Source organism: Manduca sexta, chromosome 3, assembly GCF_014839805.1.
Source record: "Manduca sexta isolate Smith_Timp_Sample1 chromosome 3, JHU_Msex_v1.0, whole genome shotgun sequence".
Lineage (NCBI taxonomy): Eukaryota > Metazoa > Arthropoda > Insecta > Lepidoptera > Sphingidae > Manduca > Manduca sexta.
The window spans coordinates 4995358-5019217 of record NC_051117.1 but is presented as its reverse complement, the minus strand read 5'-3'; the positions used below and the strand labels follow the sequence as shown (position 1 = coordinate 5019217).

The 23860-nt window shown below is 33.3% G+C and overlaps 2 protein-coding genes and 1 long non-coding RNA gene across 4 annotated transcripts in view; 2 read left to right on the top strand and 1 right to left on the bottom strand.

The window, feature by feature from the left end:
• The window catches only part of LOC115440461 (probable cation-transporting ATPase 13A3), a 49186-nt gene that overhangs the window by 10677 nt on the left and 14649 nt on the right, over positions 1-23860 (bottom strand). The window contains exons 2-9 of one of the 2 annotated variants that reach the window (XM_030164778.2): positions 13298-13358; positions 9604-9771; positions 8116-8186; positions 7892-8001; positions 5448-5610; positions 4319-4523; positions 949-1135; positions 458-593 (exon numbers count right to left, since the gene is read on the bottom strand). In XM_030164778.2, coding sequence (XP_030020638.2) covers positions 458-593; positions 949-1135; positions 4319-4523; positions 5448-5610; positions 7892-8001; positions 8116-8186; positions 9604-9771; positions 13298-13345 — 1088 coding nt within the window. In that variant the 5' untranslated portion in view covers positions 13346-13358. Of the gene's footprint in view, positions 1-457; positions 594-948; positions 1136-4318; positions 4524-5447; positions 5611-7891; positions 8002-8115; positions 8187-9603; positions 9772-12484; positions 13071-13297; positions 13359-23860 lie in introns of those variants that run through there. The other variant, XM_030164776.2, reaches the window with a different exon arrangement.
• On the top strand, positions 14095-21968 carry LOC115440462 (DNA-directed RNA polymerases I, II, and III subunit RPABC5). Its single transcript, XM_030164779.2, has 3 exons — positions 14095-14233; positions 14356-14465; positions 21295-21968. The coding sequence occupies exons 2-3, from the start codon at positions 14371-14373 to the stop codon at positions 21401-21403; spliced, it is 204 nt and encodes a 67-aa protein (XP_030020639.1). The 5' UTR covers positions 14095-14233; positions 14356-14370; the 3' UTR covers positions 21404-21968.
• Positions 15877-16899, top strand: LOC119189392. The gene is made up of 3 exons (XR_005112392.1): positions 15877-16010; positions 16401-16506; positions 16861-16899. It is a non-coding gene; the product is annotated as an uncharacterized LOC119189392 (long non-coding RNA).

Here is a 23860-nt window from a genome sequence, read left to right as displayed (position 1 = left end):
GAAAATGTTAAGTTGTTTGTTCGAAATAAAGGCAGAAACAGCTGAACTGATTTTGGTGAATTTTGGCACACGGGTAGATCATGTCTTAGATTTGCGTATGTAATGCTACATTTTATCCCGGTAATTTGTCCCCGTGAGAAAATTAATTTTTTTTATCTGTTTTTTTTAAATATCGCTGGTGTTATAGATCGCTACTATGATCAAGGGACTTTTGTAGCGGGAATAGCTAAATACGCGGGCCGATCCACGAGCAACCTTACTAGTGTATAAAATAAAAGTATTATACATAATTCAGTGAAACATTGTAAAGAGATAAATACTATTGGACTTTGAACTTTCTTATCTATAGGCTAATTATTATACCGGAAAAATATTTATCCTGGACAAACACATAGGCGGATCCGTATGCAAAATATCAATAGTATATCGTAGTATAAATATCATTCGGTGTACTTACTTGACAGGCTCGTTGTTGTAGTATCTCGTCTGTATGACGTTCGTGCCGCAGAACAGCACGCTGGACGCGTGCTCCTTCATGTCGAACGGCTTGTCCACTCGGAGTAGAGCAGTCTTCGTAACCGGCACTGACTCTCCTGGGAGCAATGTATTTTCTTGGTTTACAGCGTGTTAACTGAACGTTAATGTCGGTCTAGTAGACAAGTTGCCTTTCTTAATTGTTGGGAATTGAGAAAGCAACCAATTTATATTGCTGGCAACATTTCATATATTTTTGTATTATAACTGGCAACTCTCTCTCTGCTCAGAAAGTAACGTGTTAACACAAAATTATCAATATACGTTTTTTAAATGTTCCTGTTTAATGATAATTGCACCACAATAACCTTCATTAATTATAGCTATAAAAATACTGGCCTGTTTTACAAAATGCACTAAAAAAACGACATTATTCAACAAAGAGCAATCCGATGATAAAGTAGTGTCTAGTACCGGTGAGCATGCTCTCGTTGACGACGGCGGCGCCGGTGAGCAGCACGGCGTCGAAGTGCAGCGTGCAGCCGCGCGCCGGCAGCACCACCACGTCGCCCGGCGACACGGCGCGGCTGTCCAGCGCGCGCCCGTCCCACAGGCACACGCGCTCGTGCGCCTCCACCGTCGCGCGCAGGCTCTCCTGGTTCTAGGACCGAGGGGGGATCCTTGTTAGATCGTACCATCCACGAAGACGCGCCCCACTACATTCTATAATCGCTTACAGTGTGCGGGAGCGGTAGGAGTGCACAGGCACACTACGATAGATAACTTCAAGGCCATCTATATATACTATGTAGTAGATCTGGCATTCCAAACACTCACTGTGTTCAACTGAAGTGTACTGCAAACCGGTATTGATTGCTATTTTAATTAAACTCTATTTAAGGCGCTTTAGCACTGCATGTTTAAAATTTGGTTAGACGAAGATTGATATTTAGCGCTACAGTGAACTTTAGCTCCAACTCCAGAAATTGAAATAATAGTTTATATGGACGTTCGTGTCTATCGAATATACGTGAACGTTCAAGGCTTGAGTCAGTCCCTTTACCCCGCAACGCTCCTGTTTAAAACGAAGTGGGGCGCGTCTTCGTGAATGATATGACCTATATTCGTGTTATTTACATCCATGAGTAAGCTACAGAACGATTGATAAACGTGATAGTAGTTATCAGTGCCAAATACACCAATAATATTTAATCAACAAAATGATTAATGGGGTTTGCTGAAGAGATAATATGTATACGTATAAATGGATTTTAATTTTTGTTTATATAAATATATACTTAAATGACGATAACGAGTTAAAATTTTCATAAATCTTGCATAAAATATATGGACACAACACATAATAAGTAAAAATATTAATGTAGATCACACGTCAGGTTGGAAGTTCGTCAATGAATACTAAATATGCATAAGAAACGATTATTTAATGAATGACAATAAGATGTAGTAACAACTATCAAGTTGTATGAATTGATTAATGGAGACTGGAAAACATGAATTATCTCAATGTAAGTTTTGACCAACATTTTTTGTTTTTTAGGGATAATTTTATGACAACGTATTTTTGTTTTTTTTTCTCTCGTATGTGTGACCAATAACGGAAGCAAATAACGCTATTTTTAATTTAGTAATTAAAAAAAAATAGTAACATATAAGTGCCAGATAGTGGGCTAAGGACCAAGTTCGAATATATTGACGGTTGAAAAGCTAATTTAATTAACGACATTTTATTTTCAAAAATTTTTAAATAGTTTAAAATAACATAGAAAAAGTGCTGATTTGAACTATGTATGAAACTTAGTGTCACAAAAAAATGTCGCCAAGTTAGTCTTTCAACCGTCGATATTATTATTATTTATCATTTACGCGTAAAGTATGCTATTGGAAAGTTTTTTTTAAACGCAACTTATTTTTTTATTTTCTTGTGACAGATGTCAAAATGTACTTTTTTTTGTCTTGTCGTTTTTTCTCTTCGTTATGATACATGCTGTTATATTAAATTCTGTTATCTCTAACAAAAACACTTTTTCTCCAAATCTCCAAAATATTAAACGTTCCAATTAGTATTATTTCAAGTCTTTAAAAATGCTAATGGCGAATCTATAGTTATTAAAATATAATCGATCCTCATGTCAATAAACATCAACACTATTGTCAACAGCTTTTCAAGGGCCTTATTCTCTATGTCAGTGTAAACTCATAACGCGGCCGCGTTACGTTATCTTCGTGAAATTAGCAGGAATGGTACTGTATGCCTATTTCTATTGTCTTAAACGTGACGCGATGCGTTACGTGATTATTACGCACGGTCAAAATAACGTGTGGCATAGAGAATAAGGTCCCTGCCCTGAAAAATGAACAGCAAAATCAAAATACCAATGCGAAATGACTGCACCAGTGACCGGTTTTCTGCCTTAGCCAGTTCACTAGTTCGAAACGAGTTTGCAGCCTGTTCGGTATGTGTTATTTTTATTTTTTAAACTGACAATACAGATGTTACATTCCAATACGGGTCGCAGAGCGTAGGTTTTAAATGTATTTTTATGTTTATCTAGTTGACCGGTCAGACGTTGTCCCGTCTTAACTGAATTTGCAGCGCGCATTCTGTCAATCGCTGACAGTTATTTCAAACAATTGACAGTTATATAAAATTAATATGTTCATTAAGTTTTCTTAAATTTTCTAAAATCCGCGCAATTTTTTGAATTTTTTCTTTCATAAGAACCTTCTCCAGACAATAACAAATACAACAAAAATAAATAGTGAAATCGGTCCAGCCGTTCACGCGTGATGGCGTGACCAAGGGAAATAGGGATTCATTTTATATATATAGGTATTGCCTGTGGCTCCACCCGTTAAAATATTTCCGATATAAAAAGTAACCTATACTCAGGAGTAATATAGCTTCTTATTTGTGAAAAAGTATTTAAAATTCGTTTACTAGTTCTTGAGATTAATGCGTTTAAACAAACTCTTCTGCATTATAATATTAGTATAGACATGGTCAGGTAAGGGTAAATTACCAACCTGATGCCTATCTCGGGATGTCGAAATTTTTAAACGATTTCTTAAAAAAAATATTGCTAAAAACTTTTTTTGCGACGAATAAATAAAACATCCTGTTGGAGTCGAAATAATTAATAAACGGTCATATCTTCGATAGCGTTGATTTTCAAGTTTAATTTTACAGCTGACTTAGACGGTAGAGCTAAGTATTTGATATGAGTTTCAACTTTATACCTCTATGCATTCCTAAGAAAAAGGGTCTTGACGGACGGGCAAACAGACAAAAAGTTTACCAATTTATAGCCATCCATTAAATCGCTGGCTCATTATTACAAGATTCTGTGTAATTTTTATTTTTCTTGGAAAAAAAGTATTTTACATTTTCATGTTTTATTATGAGTTTTAATATCTTTCGGAAGTATTGGAATTTATAACTGAAAAAGACATAGAATTATATGATATATATAATTCAATATGTGCAAAAAAATATAACATATAAATTTGTAATAGTGAACAAGTGAAATTTAATTAAGATAATTTCGAAAATCATCGAAACTATATACATATAAGTTTTATTAGTCTCGAACACATGGTCACCCTTTGCAAAATGTTTATTATATGGAAAATTATTTTTTTATATGGGAACATACAATAAACTCTTATAGACTATAAAAACTAAAATATTTTACGGATTTTAACACGGTTTTTATATATTAATTTTCTCTCGATTTTTCTTATAGACTGGTTAAAATAATTAAAAATACATAAATCAATAAATTTTCCACTTACAGCACCTCAAATCAATCATCCAACTTACCCTTTTAGTCTGTATAACCGACGTGGCAACACCAAACGTGGACATCAACACCACGGCCACACAGTAGTAGTAGTACGGCTCGGCCAACCACACCGCTATAGTGAACAGCTGGAACACGTAGAACGGGTTGAACACCTCCAGCAGGATGAGCGTCATCACCGACTGCACCGGCACTTTGATCTCGTTCAGGCCGTAGATGTTCAACCTGGGGGATTGTTGAGTAAATGTAATATTTACGATGCATTTAAGCCTTTGTTGATAAGATTATTAGTGTGTGTTTTATTTATGTATTCTTTTATTTATTTATAATCGGGAAACAAAAGGACAATATTGTCCTTAAAATAAATTAACACAAATCAGTAAAGTTTCCACAAAAGGATAGCACATGTTCCCCCAAAAAGTTTTATCAAGAAAAAAACTTAAAAAAAAAAACAAAGAGAAAGTAAAACAAGTGACGGTTTCTCTGGTCTGGGCCCTTATTCTGTATGATAGTGTAAACGCGTAACGCGGCCGTGTCCTGTTATCTTCGAGAAATGTGCGTGGAATGGTATTCTGTAAGCCAAATTTCTATAGTCCTAAACATGATGCGGTGTGTTACGTGCTTGTTACGCACTGTCAAAATAACGTGCGGGATAGAGAATAAGGGCCCTGGTCAGGTTCGTTTGCGATACAGAAGTATATTTTATAGTAACGCAATGTCAAAATTACCCTCTATAACATTATTAGCCGTATATTATATAAATACTACCCCACTGCTGGGCACGTACCTCTACAATGACTGTAATAGGACCATTTATTGATCACACGGGTCTGTATATTAGCGAATAAGTTCGAGACGAGACGATGCCATTGCTAATGTAAACAAAATTGTTGTGCGTTTAACAACAACTTGCTAATCTTGTTGATATTTGTTCAATCAGGTCACGGATATCATGAATCTTTTTTATAACCAAATTTACTTAACGAACATTAGAATATGAATGAATTCTAAAATGCTAAATGATGCTATTTCTACATATCACTATGTCATTTACCGTATACAAATCGTGACTTCGAGCTAATACTATACATAATAATCAAGTATGAATCAATTTTAATATACGTCACTAGTGCACAGAGCCGCACTCACACGGTGACGCGCTCGCCGCTGGAGGGCGCGCGTGCGCCGCGCGCGTGCAGCTGCGCGCACGACGCGCCGCTCTCGATGCCCGCCAGCCGCCACCACTGCGCACGCGCGCCGTCCCATATCAGCGACTGCTTCTTGTGGCGGAAATAGCGGAACACTTGCACCGCTGTACACACAAAACTGACTTTATAGTCCGGTCAATTTAGACCAAAAAATGAGAGTGAAGTTACATAAAGTCCCAACAAGCTGAATTTCAGTGAAATTGTTCAAAATATAATTATAAACAATGTCTAAAAGTTCCCCATCATTCCCCTGTAAGGAAAAAAATTAATTCAAGGTCAAAGGTAAAAAAAATGAGTTTTTCGCGATTTTCAGCAAAACGGTAAGTTTTATCATAAAAGTACCTCAGACAAAAATTGTAGATCATAAAATTATCTATAAAAAATGTATCAATACTTTTTTTCTTACGAGCCACCGTTTCTGAGATATAACGATTCAAAAAGTTATAAAAGTTATTATCGTCATAATATGCACACGTTTCCACGCCACCTGAGGCAGTGTACTTAGCGCGTTTTTTTTAACGTTGTTTCCCCAGTAGGCCTACTCCACGGGTCAGTTGTGATCCTGTTTAATGTAAAACTATTGCAAAATAACGGAAATTTTCAAAGATTGGAAAAGAGAAAAGCGATGTAAATGAAAAAAAAGTGTTGAAGTTTATTCGTCTTATTTGTAGTTTCAAATTCTTGTTCTTCTTCTTGATCTTCTTCTTGTTCTTCTTCTCCTGCTTCTTCTTCATCTTCATTTTGGATGCAAGTAAATTGCGTCAATAGCGATGTATCGCATGATACTTCGTCGGAGTCAAACGAATCCTCCATTGTTTGTGATTCAATATTAGAGCACGACCAGCCTTGACAATTTGTGCATGCTAAAGAACAAGATAGTCCGACTTTTTTGCAACCACATTTAGCACTGCATCCCTTTTTGCAGTTGCAAAAAATAGTGTTCAGCAGTTTTTCCGTCGCCGGTGAAAGTAAAGTTTGAACTGGCTCTAATACATTGTTGACCAACTTCCAACCCCAGTCTATAGGGTCTAGCTGATAACCAAGCCACACTTGAACTTGGTAATATACTCGAAAAAGATATATATAAATATATATATATATATATATATATATATATATATATATATATATATATATATATATATATATTAGAGCCAGTTCAAACTTTACTTCCACCGGCAACGGAAAAACTGCTGAACACTATTTTTTGCAACTGCAAAAAGGGATGCAGTGCTAAATGTGGTTGCAAAAAAGTCGGACTGTCTTGTTCTTTGGCATGCACAAATTGTCAAGGCTGGTCGTGCTCTAATATTGAATCACAAACAATGGAGGATTCGTTTGACTCCGACGAAGTATCATGCGATACATCGCTATTGACGCAATTTACTTGCATCCAAAATGAAGATGAAGAAGAAGCAGGAGAAGAAGAACAAGAAGAAGATCAAGAAGAAGAACAAGAATTTGAAACTTACAAATAAGACGAATAAACTTCAACACTTTTTTTTCATTTACATCGCTTTTCTCTTTTCCAATCTTTGAAAATTTCCGTTATTTTGCAATAGTTTTACATTAAACAGGATCACAACTGACCCGTGGAGTAGGCCTACTGGGGAAACAACGTTAAAAAACGCGCTAAGTACACTGCCTCAGGTGGCGTGGAAACGTGTGCATATTATGACGATAATAACTTTTATAACTTTTTGAATCGTTATATCTCAGAAACGGTGGCTCGTAAGAAAAAAAGTATTGATACATTTTTTATAGATAATTTTATGATCTACAATTTTGTCTGAGGTACTTTTATGATAAAACTTACCGTTTTGCTGAAAATCGCGAAAAACTCATTTTTGACCTTTGACCTTGAATTAAATTTTTTCCTTACAGGGGAATGATGGGGAACTTCTAGACATTGTTTATAATTATGTTTTGAACAACTTCACAGAAATTCAGCTTGTTGGGACTTTATGTAACTTCGAATGTCTAAATTGACCGGACTATTAAGACGGTTCTTGATAGGTTCTAACGCAATATAGAACGCAAGATACAATTAATTATAATATTTAAATGGGCAGAGTATGTTACCCTAAACTGATTGAAAAGAGCAACACCAGAGTTTCTTGCCCGTTCTTCTCTGGTGAGAACTGCTTTCCGAACTAGTGGTAGAGTTAATATTGACGGAATCTAAATAATGTATAACATTTTACAGATTCAAAATAAATCATTTCATTTAATTTCATTTAATATAATTTCGGCCGAAGAGTGTCGTTTACACTCGTCTGCATATTTGTAGACAATGTACGCATCGTTTTTCGTTTTCTGAATATGATAAAAATATAATAATGTTTATTCTATATTTTCTGAACGACGTCAAGTGCATTTACATACTGAGAGTAGTTCCATCGTCGAGATGAATGGGGGAGTGAATGGTATCAGCACTTTCAGTCGGCCTCTTGTCCCCATCTGATTCGTCTTGAAAACCTTCGTTGAATAAACCACTAAAAATAAAACAATAATTCAATTCTCTTCCCATCTATCAATATAACTTGGCCATAATCATAGGCATAGTTTGGACTGCGCCAAGCCAAGTAATAATATAAACAATAAATCACCTTGTGTCAGATATATTTTTCTCCATAATTTTGTGTATGTAAAAACTTTTGCATTTCTTTTGATATGTTTCCTGAAACAAAATTAAAGGCAATGTATTATTGAATACATATTTTTTTGCTAATACTTACAAATAATATAGCTTATATAACAAAGACAAAATAGCACAGTGCTTACAGTCTAGCTGTAAGTCGGTTTTTTTAGTAACAGCATCAAGCAAATAAGTCTGCTAATGATAATTGATCATATTGGGTCGAACTTGGATGCGACTGACTCGAGAACATTAGAAGTGGGATGGTATGAATCCTTGCACCCAACAGATTACGGATAATGACGCAATCAATAGTGTTGTGCTTAGGTAAAGGCATACTCTACTTCTGAGAGAGTTTAGGGCTTAATTCATCACGTCCGGTTAGTGTAGGCAGACCTCTACTGATAGATGGCTTATGGCTATCCATCAAGCTATTCAAACCTAGATCATTATACTTCTCACTTCAAAATTAAATAACCCAGACCCTGTTATGTCCCTTACGACTCTGTTGCCTACGAAATGCATATCAAAGGACATTTAAAAAGAGGACAAATGAAACCAAAACAATTGGAACTAGTCGTTATCATTGTAACCCACGCTGTACATGAAGGCCGCCATACGGGTACACTATTCGCATTTTTGCTCTACTTATCGTTGCAGTTATGAAATAATTGTTTTTTCTCACAGTGTTAATTACAAGTGCTTGCGTTTTTCTGAGTGAAATGTTTGTATTTAGCAAGTATTTTATTCAGGGGCACAATTCACGAAACAGAGAATATAGGACATGAATTGTGACAAAAATAAATAATCAGTTTATTTTTAATATAATACAAAAAATCTTAATCATAATGTTTTCTTCTTTCAATACGTTATCTTTACCTCCAGACAAAGTTAGAAGACTCTCAATCAAATTCATAATCATTTCCTAAGGGTATAGCGAAAGCGCAAGGGCACAAATTGCCAACTTCTTTGCCGATTTAAACCGAACAATGAAACCGCGGGGTATTACCCGCCTGCCTTCAACGCCCCCTCGATGACAACATCCGGCAAGATTACTTCTAAATTACTCAATTCGGAAGGGTAATACCCACTTTGATAGCCAGTGTGTATAAACGTAAAAAATCGTAATCAAAAATGTACTTTTACTCATAGATAACATGTAGTATAGAAGACCGATTACTTCTAAGACTATTACAAAACAGACATTCATACATGTTCAACCACTTTCCGCAGTGTATTCCATCCCGTGATAATATAGAAGGGAGCCTATCGCTATATAGGCACAAATTCCAGACACCTGGCTGATATTGAGTAGAAAAACCCAATACCACTTATGCCTAACTACTTCAAAGAAGTCGCACCGCGCAATAGAACTACGCTACCGCTAGAATTATTCAAATAGGACAAAAATGGACTAAAACTCTGTTAAATAAACTATTTAACTTATGTTCATACTCACGACAACCAACACTTGATCAGCTACTTGGAAACAGCACCGCACGCAGGTCGCGTACAGCAGCCACGTGGGACACCAGTGGAACAGCAGCGCGGGTATGCCACACGTGACCACCATCACCACCTGCATCAACACCACCCGCCATCTGCTCTTCCGATAGCCGTATACCACCTAATAACCATGAAGCTGAGTTTCAGAAATGGGGCTTCGGTAAAGTATTGAATAATGTCCTTAAGTCATGGATAGAAAGGTCTTCTCTAACTACATATATTAAGCCGTTGTGGCCTATAAATGGCCTTTTTAAGGTCAACTTTTGTACGCCCGCGTCAAAGATAATAAATATGCACCATAGATACTTCGGAAGTAAAAATCTTTCGATAACAATATCGTAAGATTATATAAATAAAAAAATACATAAAAGACCTATTTCAGGGTTGACATTAATCCTTTTTTTTTCCTTGGAATTAAAGTAATATTTTCCCTTGAACCCCCACATAATAACATGCCATGCCAATATTTTTACGTGTATATTGCAAGAAAATCATCTTGTGTAAACGAGTCTTTAAATCTAGCAAAACAATGAATGATATAACGCGATTACAAAATAGGCAATTAATTAAAAGGTAAATAACATTGCTATCGGCGTGTTATACGACTTATATTAATTATTACATTATAACATTGTATTACGCGATAGAATAAAACCCGTTTTAGTGTCGCGATAATGTGCAATGAGCGTGATGAACTCTTGTATTATACAGGAAATCCTTTACAGCCGTTTTGAATAAACGATCCCAATCTCAATCTTCAATCCGATTTTGAGAATAAGTCATTTGTAAACATGTCAAAAAAGCTTTGTTCTGATTTGTTTATTTTCGCGATAGATCGAAAAAGCGATTGGGATGATTTTTTGTAACTGTTTATTTTAACTGAAGTAAAATTGTTTATGTGTTTAACAATCTGTTACAAGACTGAATAGCGTACTTATTAACTGTCTCTACCACTTATATGGGTTCTTACAACCGAAATTAGCTATGTTTACAGCTGTGACCTTAATCATGTTGAGAAATAAATTTCTATGTTTTTTTTTTCTATTTAACAAAGTGTGTAATACTTAGGCCACCACACATCAATCGTCGAGCCTTTTTTAGAATTAATAAGGAAAAACACCATTTAAGCAAAAAGTGTCAAATATTAGTAACACAGTTCTCCAGGTGATAATTTTTGTCTTGTTCTATTCTTACCTAAATAATACCCATTTTTATTATCTAATATAATAAATCAAAACATGGCTTTATGCATTGTTTCTTAATACTCATATTTGTCACTTTATCTGTTAAATATATTATCTGTTTACTGTAATTCAGTTATCAACATTAATGCACTTTAAACAAACAGGATCGTGTTGCATAATATTTGATTTACATTTGAGGGTGTCACATGAACAAATGAGTCAACTGGCCTCTTAAAAATAGTATAAGTATTGCACAAATGCCTTTCATTTGTTTACATTTAGCAGTCAGCACTGAGTCAGGTCAAAATTTCATGAATAGCAAAACCACATACTTGATTCAATTTTAAAGAAAATTTTAACATAAACAACAAAACTGAAAGAAAAAATGTTTAAAATGCACTTTAGGTTTCAAAATATGAAACAAATTATTTTGATATTATTAATATTACATACTAAATTTAATTATTCTTAATTTAATGTGACGATTCACTGGCTCACTATTGCAAAATTCTATGTTAATTTTTATTTATCTTAGATATGTAATATTTAACATACAATAAATATATCTACGGACATTAATTCATTGTTCCCCCTTCAATTATCTTTTGGAGTATTGTATTGTATACTTACTAAAACAGACAGAATATATGATTAAATTTGTGCAAAAAATATAACATAGAAGCTTTCTGAGCCAGCAAATAGTACTCTATGAACCCAAGATAATTTACAGGGTACCAACGCTTACACCAATGATAACATTTATTGAGTTATAACACCCATTGAATGCATCTTTGAAGTTAACTAACACACAATACTCATTCATTGAGAGAGGAATACTAAGCTGCACCATAATAGAGTATCTTTCCATACTTTATTGTGTGTTAACTGCTAGTAGGATTCCATCAAATTAAAAAAAAAAAAATACACAATTCAATAAATATTCAGATATGTATTGTTTTAAACTTCCCTCAGTGGATGTTAGGGTTAGTGCTGGCAGATGCACTACCTGATGTGGCAAAGTGAGTCAGCAATTAAGTATGTTGCAGACTGAAGTTTAGTGGAAGCATATCTTTGATCATAGTCATTATTATGTATGAAAATATTTTATGATTATTCTTCCCATAACAATATGACATTTTTTTTTTTAAATCTTTATTTAAGGAGCTTGGTTGTTATTTCATGATTGACATTCCGATATGGATATTGGAGCTCTAATGACAAAAATGTCCTTGCATTAAAATTCATCAGGCCTTTTGAAGCTCCATTTCCTTATTGTTTTCCTTCTCAACAACTAATATAGACACTTGATTACCTTATAGAACAACATAATGGTTTAAAAATTTCTAAATACCTAATATCTATATTTTATCCCAATATTTCTATCTAAGCATTTCTTTGTGAGGCTAACTATTCATGATTATAATTACATATATTATTATCAGTTCTTTTCTAATATACATCCACTATTTATTAACCAATATTATATTCTAAGCAAATGTCAGGCAATTTGTTCACAAACTCTGGTATGAATTATTTTCCCATAGTTAAATATTACTTTTTATTTAATCATGAAGTAAAATCACTGTATATTAAGTTAAAAATTAGTTTAATAAAAAAAAAAATTAAATCAGGTCTTCATTCCAAACTCACCTGCTCAAACTCAGGGTCAGTGTTGATAACCTGAGCTGTCAGCTCGAAGAACGATTCCCCATTTCCACCACCCTCATATTGAATCAAAGGCTGGTTGTCGTCTTCCGAATCCATTATTATAATCTCGCGATTACCTCATATTATTAACCAGCCATTATAAATAATTAAATAATTATGACGTCACACACAATGCTTTGTTTAAATTACTTCATATGTTACGAAATTCGATACGAGTACGTGTTTTTATTTTTTTAACTGAATGGTGTTCTTTGTCGTGGAATATTATTAATTCTATCACAACATAATTCACGATATGACCAAGTATTAGCGTGTTTTTTAATATGAATCTATTAGAAATAGGTTTTAAAAATTAAACAATATACTCGTTAACAGACTGCAGTCTACAGTACTTTATCCTATCTTTTATAAATTTGCGCAATATACGTATAGGAATAAAAACACTCTATTCATTGTGTATACACTGTAGAATTTCCTAAATACTCAAGACAGGATAATTTAAATAATTTAGACACAAAAACCCATCCCCCTACTAAATACGACACTGACACAGTTGACAATACTGATTACTGACATTTATGACACTTCAACAAATTTGTTTGGCAGTTTCACAGTGACAGTTTCAGTTGTACGTTCGGATACACGTCATAACATTTGTGCTCCTTCGTTGTGTTATTACCCGACTTCAAAAAATGAGGTCGTATTGAGTTCGCGAATTATTTGAAATCATCTCTACTCCCCTTTATCTTGATGGAATTCGTGTTATTATTATATTATATATAAGAAATGACTTACCATTTGACTATCATCTATGTTTATGTGTTGTTCCATGCTGACCGTCATTTTTCTGTGAATTCTGTAAAAAAAACAGTATTATGGGAAAACGTTTTATTACAATTATTTTATCGCTTAATTAATATATTTATACCGTAAACATTTAACACATGGTAAGATTATTTTTTTAAACACAAATGATTATAATAATTATAAATAAGTAATTTTTGGTGTGGGAAAATGCCGGAAAACACGGAAATACCGTTAAAACTCTGCAAGGTTTATGCGTGCAGAGACTACGCTCGCAAAGCACGTGATGAGTAGATTGTTTTTATTCGAAACCAGGTGTAAAGCATGGGCACGCAGGAAAATCAATCAGCCTAAATGGGAACAATTTACCCTCAACTCATTGGTACATAGTACATACATTAGTGTGGTTGAATTAAATAATCTATTGATACTTATAAGCTCGCCGAAAAAGAAACCGTTTCAACTTTCTGATAAGAACAAAAGATGCTTTATCCGTCCGGAGATAGTTTTGAGAACTTTAAACCCCCCCCCCCCCTTCCACGGCTGCTACTGAATTTGACCTTTCAATATTATTTAAGTGTAACTGAATAAAACATCTAAATTCAGATTTCCATTCCCACTCAGACCGATCTTATCACATGTACATTATCTAGAATACCAATGAAATAACCCCAACGTAAAACTAAACAAATACGGAAATTATTATTTTAAATTCTAATTCAACCTTCACGCTGATTATCTAGCTCATGCACAATTTTTATTGTCATGTATCCGAACGTATTTCATTATCTGTAACATGGAGCAAGTGAACAACATAATATAAATCTCAATCAGGTTGATCTCGTTCAATACAGTAAATATATTAAGCATCGACTTGTTTTGCTATATATTTGGATATTTGCAATTTTTTTAGTTTATCCATTCTAGGTAAATATTCGCTTACGTCACAAAATCAACCAAAAAGAAAACATACTAAAACATTACTTGTTAAACATTGCTTAAAAAATTATAACCTCAAATAACATTGTGACTGTTTTTTCTTATTTTAGGCTGTAAAATCAACAATGATAATTCCGGTGCGTTGTTTCACGTGTGGCAAAGTAATTGGCAACAAATGGGAAGCATATCTGGGACTTTTACAAGCGGAGTATACTGAAGGGTGAGTTATTTTGCGGCTTCTATCTTTATAAAAACACAGTCTTATAAGAGTGTTTTCGCGGCTTCACCAGCGTGCAATACCCGCCCCTACCTATTTAAAAAAATAGATTAACAACCCATTATTTTTCATGCCAAAAAATACCGAAATAAGAGGTAGCCTAAATGTTAATTCAATCAGTCTAAGGTTTCTGCATTTACTTCTAACAAACATCTAAATATTTTCACTAACATGTATTTATAATATTAGTACGTAGTAAGATTAGGTATTCATGACTCCCCTGGAAACATCTTTCGCGAGGTGCAATTTCCATTGTAATTTCCTGGAATTAAAAGTAGCTTAATAATCTAAGGTTTGATGTTATTATGTACTAAACTATACACAGGTTCTTCTTCCTCTTTTAAAGTGGCTCAAATGTTTCATCTGTGCTTTTGCCAATGTTGATAAGGTAGGGGTTTAAAATATTAAAAAAATATTGACTCGAAGTGAACTAAAAAAGGACACCAACAACAAAGAGCAATCGAGATAACACTGGACATTAGTGTAGACTGTAAAACGCAGCACAAACAAATACAGGAGTGTTCAGTATAGATAAGAAAATAAAAATGAAATAACTAGGTAGAAATTTAAATACAGAGAACTAAAGAGCACAGAAACAAAGAATAGCAGAGCACAGAATATATCCAGGTCCATTCAATGGATTCTGTGTTGAAAATAATTTAAGAAACAATCACATAATATCGATCTTACTAACTTATCGATCACCTAAACATCTTTTCATCACAATCATGTTCATATTTTTGACATGAGTAAGATTATATCATGCTACATGAATTTTGTGATGTTCTTACAATTGTATTCATATCTTCAATAAGAAACTCAGTTAAATCAAGGAAAACAATTGCAAAACTGAGAAAATGAACATAATAATTTGTTAAGGCCACCTCTAGTGATGACAGTTAACAAGGCCAGGCGAGTTATTATTGTTAAGCACAAGATACATCTATATTTCCCCATTAAAAAAATTGTTAACACAAAATATAGTTATTGTCACAGATAATGAAAAAATATTAAATAAATGTTATTGCGGGTAATAAGTCTATAATATTATAAAAAATCCGAGACGGGTCAGTTTAATTTAAACAGTATTGGTCTTATTCATAATAAAACCCTTATCGAAGGTATAAATCGCAAATAGTTAAAACATCCTATAAGCTTATCGAGCCTTCGATAAAATTTCTTATTCATAATGGTTTCATAAACCTCCGATAACAAAAAGGCCTTTAAATGTGCACAATGTTGCCATTTCGTAGAAAAAAAAATTAAAATAAGTTCTACCAATTACTACCAAGTTTTGTCTCTGGAAATAGACATTAAAAAAAATTGTCTGTCATTGTCACAATGGCGTTTGTCAAAAAAGTAAACAAAATAAATACAGGAGGAAGATTTATTTGTTGTTTTCGAAATTCTTCGTAAAACTTGGAAGAACGCAGGCAGCAAATTGCGATAAAATGGTAAAGAAGTGAAAAGTAGTTGGAGGAAGACAAGGTTGGTGTAGCTTTTTTCTGTATTTGAACGTTTTCGCTATGTATTCCTGCATTACTAACTATTGCTTTTTTTACAAGATTATGTTGAAGAAATTGATTAGGGAGCGAGTTCATATTCTTGAACATAAAATGTCGACACGAACTACAATTTCATATAGGTATCGTAGATTCATTTGGGGGAACTGTGCTAACTGAAATGTAATATTGCTACTCTTGCATTGAGCATGCCAAACAATACGCACTATGATAGCCACTCTTAAAATATTCATATAAATAAAATATTTGGATAATATACAATAGTGATTATGTACCCTGGTGGCATTCAGCACAAATAATAAAGTTAAAACAGCACAATGAAATATAAAAGGAATAAATCAATTTTATTTTTTAGATCATGCTCATTGTGCCTCCTCAGAACCCACTTTCAATAGAAAATATAAAGGAGATATGTATGTATCCATTTTATGCTATAATCATGTAGGATATTGTTGTTTTAGGTAGGTCATAAGTAAAACATATTTTTGAGGTCTTTATTAGTTAAAATAACAAAGAAAATAAATAAAAACCTTTATTTATCATGTAGGCATATATATAAAAGGCTCTTATGACAAGTCAACATATAATCAAATATGATTTACAATTTGTAAAGTACACAGATAAAGGCATGCATATGATGCATTAGTATACTATAATCCACCTCCACCTGGAAATATAAGGGAGGTATTAACAAATCATTATTAAGTAATTTAAATTTTATACTATAGTCCTGTGGGATACTACTGTTGTATATTTGAATAAACATTTTTTTTATTTCAAATTATGTTGAATGCTTATACATTGCATAATTTCAGGTTTGTCCCACATCTGCAGAATAAATTGCAACAGAGAAGTGCAACACAGGAAAAGTTGCATGCTATTCAGATGGACAATAAGCTCCAGTGAAATAAAAAAATTAAAATTGTGATATATTAATAAAAGAAAAATATAATTTTATAAAAATAAATGACAAAGACTAACTTTAATTATGTTGTATAATTAGATACCTTTCAGTGCGAACAACTTTAGTCTAGATTTTGAGTCAATGATGATAATAATTGATTCTGACACTTCTTCAATATTGGGCACACTGTTCTGTGGCATATATCTCTCTTTGAGCAATTGCAATGTTGTGCAACACTGCAAGAGTCACAATAGTAGTCTTCACATTGCCAAATTTTAGATATGCCATGAAACAGACATTGAAAATGCTGTTTCCACACACCAAAGTTCTTGTTGCAATATCCGGGAGTTATGAGTACTGATTTGCCATCTAACAATATCTCTGATCTGAAGATTAGCATCACAAGTCACCTACAACAAACCTTTAAATCTTACCTGAACAACAACATTGAGGAAATAATATCCTTTTCTATAAAATATTAGGCTGCATAACAACCATATTTTTTATGTAATAAATACAACCAATTATAGATGGGAAGTCTTTTACATAACATTCCAGCCTTAACAAGGGTTCCTCTGAAAAGACGTGGGGCATAATTATAATCTGCAGCATTTAATACTAGCGCACGCTCCACTTTGCTACATATACCACTTGTAATGGCTTAAGATAAGCCATAGAGGTCTCCAACATCTTGCATCTATTAAGAAAACGAATTTAAAAGTAGCTCATCATTAGGTATACGTACTCACCGAAGTCTGTATAAACATGGAATAGAATTAACTTACTTCATGACGATCCCAACATGGCAATGCAGTTAATTAATACTTGCAATTCTGGTGATCTGCCACAACCTATACGGTGAAGCTGAAACTCTTCGCGGACTATCAGTCACTTATAAATGCAGTCGTATGTTTGGTAAAATAATACCGTTGACGGAATTCATCATTATCCAGAGAATACGGATCGAATTTCTGACGACACATTTTTCTACCTAAAGCAGCCTAGCTTGCATTTTTAACACGTAACTAAATAAAAATACTTCTTGAAACGAAAATGATGGGCTACAAGGTCGAAATGTTGTTTACTTCTAAGTACAGACTGACTTTGGCAACAAGCGTCAAACACGAAACAGCTGACCGATGTCAGCCATTTTTTTGCTATCGAACGCTTAACATAGGTGTAAAGACGGGGGTTAGGCTCGATAAATCAAAGCATCTTTATCGGAGACTTTTAGCGCAATTGAACCATTATGAATACCAATTTTTTACATGCCTCCGATAACGCCCAGATAAACTTCCAATAATTCTGATAGTTTTATTATGAATAAGACCATAATTGTTTACTGTTGGACGGTCAATTTTCATATCCACCATTTTAATAGTACACCACAATGCCTATAATCCTGCCCAGACATATGTGTTATATTTGTCAAAAGAGATGATAAACACCATATAAATAGAGCATCTTTGTAAGAAGCTTACTATATTTCAATGAATTACTCATTACTTTCCTGTATGCCTTAACAGATGGCGCTTTCTTAAATATTTACACCTTTTTTGGAAGAGGTATTTACTTAACTTTTAAAGGTACTAAGTAAATTTAGTATATTAAATATTTTTAAAATTTGTATTTTAAGTCTTACATAGCATGCGTGGTAATGGTACACAGGTACAGTAATAATCATTAAACATCTACACAAATTACATGGTTATTATCTTGTGTGGCAGAATGCAGTTCTTTTGCATAACAATAAAAATACATCTGTCAAACAAAGTAACAGAAACAATAATTGTAAATGTATTCATAAAATTTTATTGTCTCACTTCAAAGTAAACAGAGGGAATTAGTCATATGCAAAGAATAAAAAACCTTTGTACACAGATTATTTTGGAGCAATAACAAGGTCTCTTGGTAATAGCCATGTATGATTATAGATGGTTAAAGACTTAAAACCTTTGACCATGTAAAAGAAGTGGCCACAGTGGCCCTGTAAATAAGTACAGTGTAGTCAAATTGTTAGTCAATTACAATAACATGAGACTGTATAGTTAGTTATAGGCTAGCCATTAGAACCAAATTTGTGATCCAAAAGTTATTACCGATTATTGGTAATAAGTCATTATTCATTTCGTCTTATTTGTAATGACAAGATGTCAAGTCGTCTTTGAATATAAATACGAAAAAAATATAAAGTATTTTACATTAGTATTTTGCTATTTCACGATAGATCGAGTAACCGTCGCATGAGCGCATAATTTTTATGTCAATCTTGGCAATATCAGCTCTATATAATCTTAGAACTTTTTGATCAATTATAATTTTCGGCTAATTTAAAGCTTTTAAAATATAATAACTGGATATTTTCTATTACTTCATGTATTATCGGATAGCTAGTAGCATATATAGAACTGCGTGTGCATCCCGCAAGACGATATCCCATATAAATAAAAATAAACCATTCGAATACAGTTATTACGATTTGCAAGGCCGCACTGTTATCTTATAATCATACTAATATTATAATTGAAGAAGTTTGGATGCCTGTTAGCAATAAACGCGAAAACAACTGACTGGATTTGGAATTTACCCAGACGCACAAATTCTGGATATCATATATTAGAGTATATCGTGTCCCGCATAAGTGCTATATAATACAATATATAGTTAGAATTTCATTCGCCGAAAAGGGCTTCCGTACGGAGCCGCAAACAAAAGCTAGCGTAAAATAAATTACATTGCCTCGGCCCGGGGTTTTTCATTACTCATAACCTTGTATAGATTATATTTTTTTTAAATATTGTATTACTTTTTGAGCAAGCCGTTGCACTTTCCGGTTATTTGAAGAGATAAAAAACAGTTATAAGTTATTAAGTTCATAAATGTCAAGTTTTTTGTGCTGTTGTTTGTGAATTGTGATCGATATCATTTTTGCCGATGATCTAATGCATGCATATAATTTATTTCATTACCGATGAATTAATGGAAATAATTAAAAATATACACCCAGTACTTAAATACTATCCTGCGCCCATTATGAAAGAAGTACTTTGCCATACCTATCAATATCATTTGGATTTGAATGTACAGTCAGCTACATAATTAGCCGAATAAATTCAAAATTTCATATCGTCTATACACGTTAAGTACACACATAAATACAATTTTCTTTGTGTAATTTAAATTAAAACAGTTTTATTTTATTTATGTGAAGAAATATAAATGTTGATAAGAACCCACAAGTGTAAGAGATTTGAAGTTTTGAATTTGTTCAGCTACTTATGTGGTTGACTGTAATAAGCGATAAATATCTCGTGTATTCAATACCCCGCCTGGGTAGGTACTTACCATCGTATTATCTATTTTTGCCACCAAGCAACAAGTTTCAGTTTAATAACTTAGCATTACAAGATAACTTGTTGCCTCTAGGCGAAGAGGGAACAGCAGTCTCAAACAGAACGGTACTACTGCTTAGGGACTTGTAATATTTACGACCTGACGAGAAACTTGCTCGTCTCATCAATCAATTATGAAAAAAGCAATAAATACCGAATGATATCTTGAAAGTCCCTCAATTCATCAAGACGTACAGTTATCTTATTAAACCGTAATCATTATGAAACTTGATTGGTCAACTTTCACTGTGCGTACAAAAGTACTCGATATTTCGTTAGTCAATATTAATATGACAAGAAAGTAATGATGGAGTGAATTTGCTTTTAAATGTCTGATCGTACGGGGAAGAAAGAAACTTCGAGGAGTATCAGCTTTTTGATCATTAATAAGTCTTGAAATATAAGAACAGGAAAGGCTTTTTTACATTTTAATGCTAGCATTTTATACCATCTTTGTCTGTTGTAAAGTTTGAAGTACAATAATTGCACCCGCAATTTACCTAGATATCTCCGTGGAACGTTACAAAGATCCAATCTTTCCTTATATTCACAAACCAACCCGTAACTCATAATAATCTCCAATAAAATTTCATTAAAGTATACAACTTTAATTAAAATCGGAACTCCCAAATAAAAACCTTATACGAATCCAAAGGAAGAGTTCTTTGTAAATTATCGCTTAATTTAACGGTGAAGGAAAATATCTTGAGGCAACCTGCATACCAGTCAAGTTCTCTATAGGAATTTTGTGGCTGTGTGAAGTCTACCAATCCGCACTAAGTCAGCGTGGTGGATTAAACCCTAATCCCTCTCAATAGTAGAGCAGGCCCGTGCCCAGCAGTGGGACAGTATATTATACAGGGCTGATATTATTTACAAGTACAGAAAAATTGCCCCAAAGTATCAATTTTACTTTTCTAAACTATAAATTATGAAGGTATTGTTTATTCCAGAGATGCTCTCGACGCGTTGGGTCTCAAGAGGTACTGTTGCAGGAGAATGTTGCTTGGACACGTGGATCTAATCGAGAAGTTACTTAACTACGCGCCACTAGAAAAGTAGATATAAGATATAATATAATATGTAAACAATTATTTATAGGATTTTCAATAACCAATATTATATTCGGTATTATCGCAAGTAGACACTGATAATACAAAATTCAATCTCAAATTGTAACATTATAATATGGCCTAAATGCTAACCTATGACGGAAAGCCAATTACCTGCTACACCATCGATTTAATAGCACTGATTTCAAAGGATTGAGTTAAAAAAAATACTACGTAATTATTTTTTATCACTGAATAAGAGGCAGATGTAAATTATAATATCTATATATCCGTGAAGAAAAAACTTCGTACTCCTATTTAAGTTAGTTGCGCGCACGGAGAAGTAAAATTTGGCACGATTAAAGGTAAATAAAATGTATGTATAATTTGTTGCAAATATAATAATTTCGACAATCAAATTACGACCACTGGACATCTACAAGTAATTATAAATATATAAACTTCTTTAATTACTTTTGTAAAACTTAATTACAGAGTTAATTGTTTTTGCGTTTGTAAATTGTATGCAATTTAGGTTCTAAGTAATATAAGGAAATATAAAATCTAAGCAACAATGTTTTTCTTTTCTATTGTTTAAATTTAATTACCTTTACACGTATAAAAGTTAATTCTGACTGAGAGACAAAAACATTTCTATTTTTTTGGTCGCAAATCTAAATAGTATTCTGTATTTATTACAATTATACAGTCGTATTTATAAACTTGTTTTAGCGTTAAGAGTTGGTTAAGAATTGCTTAAATAGCTGTTAAAAACATCAGCGGTTTCTTAGTTTAAACCTTAATAAGAGGCAAGGTGGCGGGTTTTGACTTACAGCTGATCAAGTAAATTTGTGTTTTAACTAAACACAGCATTGTGAAATTTTTATAAGTAAGACTGATAGTGGTTAAACGGAAACGTCTTAATCATGTATAATTCCTACCTGCAACGACTACCGCCACTAGTATCAAGCCTGCAAGTCTGCATACTTTTTACCTGCAATTTATATTATTTGCTGTCGAAGTAGGTGTTGTTTGATTATCTGTTAAAAATCTATAACCGGTTTGAATAACAAAAGTACTTGCAAGGCATGCTCACGTAGGTTTTTTCTTTTTGTTCCATGACTAATTTCCTTGTCGTTGCTACAATGTCAACAATATAATCACACTGAGATATTGCCATAATAAAGATAAGTAAAAGGTACATTATTGCAGGTATGCTCACAGGATTTTCTCAAATTGTTACAAAACAGTATGTAAGGCCAGAGGAACTTTTCATTCCAAGAGTCAATGATGCTCTTGCACCTATGCGGCTATCAAAGCTGTCCTTCGATTATAATGCCAGTTTTTTCTACGGTGTCTCAAAAAATAAATATTTAATGGCGATAAATTTGTTTCTCTGTTACGGAATTAATTCGAGACAAATTAAGATAGTTTTGTACTTTCAGCAAATAATATTGGTGTTATTTCTTTCACTGATAGAAAATAGCAATAATATTCCATGGCACTTTTAGGAATACACCTCCATAAGTAAAAATGTGTATTGTTGTTTATGATTTACATTTTGTAACTATTTACATCGATTAGAGCGTCCGTAATTGCAAAAAGACGGATTCGTCCGATAAACAAAATGAGCCTTTTTCTACCACACATTCTACCTTTTATTTATTATTTATAGCCTGTTTTTTTTTTATTGAAAATCGGCGTATGTCAGTCCAAATAAATCAATTTCAAAGTTTCATAATATTATGCAGCAAGGTGCTGGAGTAGTAAATAAGTGTATTTCATAAACTGTAATTTTCCTAGGTATCGGCACGGGACAACTTTTGCAAATAGTCTGGTATGACTTGTGCAACTTGTTTCTAGAATGACTCGGAGTTTATTTATTGAAACATTACATTATTTAACTGTAGTAGGACTCTAAGAATCATTTCATAAAAATAATGAATAAGGTGACGCGTATACGTTATTTTGTTTACCGAGACCGTGAGAAAATATACACCAATATTAACTTCAGTAAATCAGAACATTGTAGACTTTATATTATCATCATTCGTAATAAAATTAAGTGGTACATCGTATGGTAAAATAACTTTTAATTAAATAAGATGCTGTCTGCAGATATGATAGACTAATGACAACCGACAAGTCTCACCATCATAACGCTCAGCCTAGATATATGTTTGCATAGGAGTAACATAAGTGTAAATAACACGATTTTTGGAAATTTGTGTAATCCTAAAAGGTTAATAATCCTAAATCCTAAATACTACCGCCAGATTAACTTCGTACCAGACATTTTTACCTTCCAATCTTTACTAGATCTTTGTTCCTTCCATCAGTGCCGGATTTATATTTTTTATGAGTGTAAGCAACTTTATTTCTGTCGCCCCATGTAGGTTCTAAGTAGGTTTATGTATGTATGTAGGTTTTGAAAACACTTAATAATTTTTCATTTGTTTGTATTATG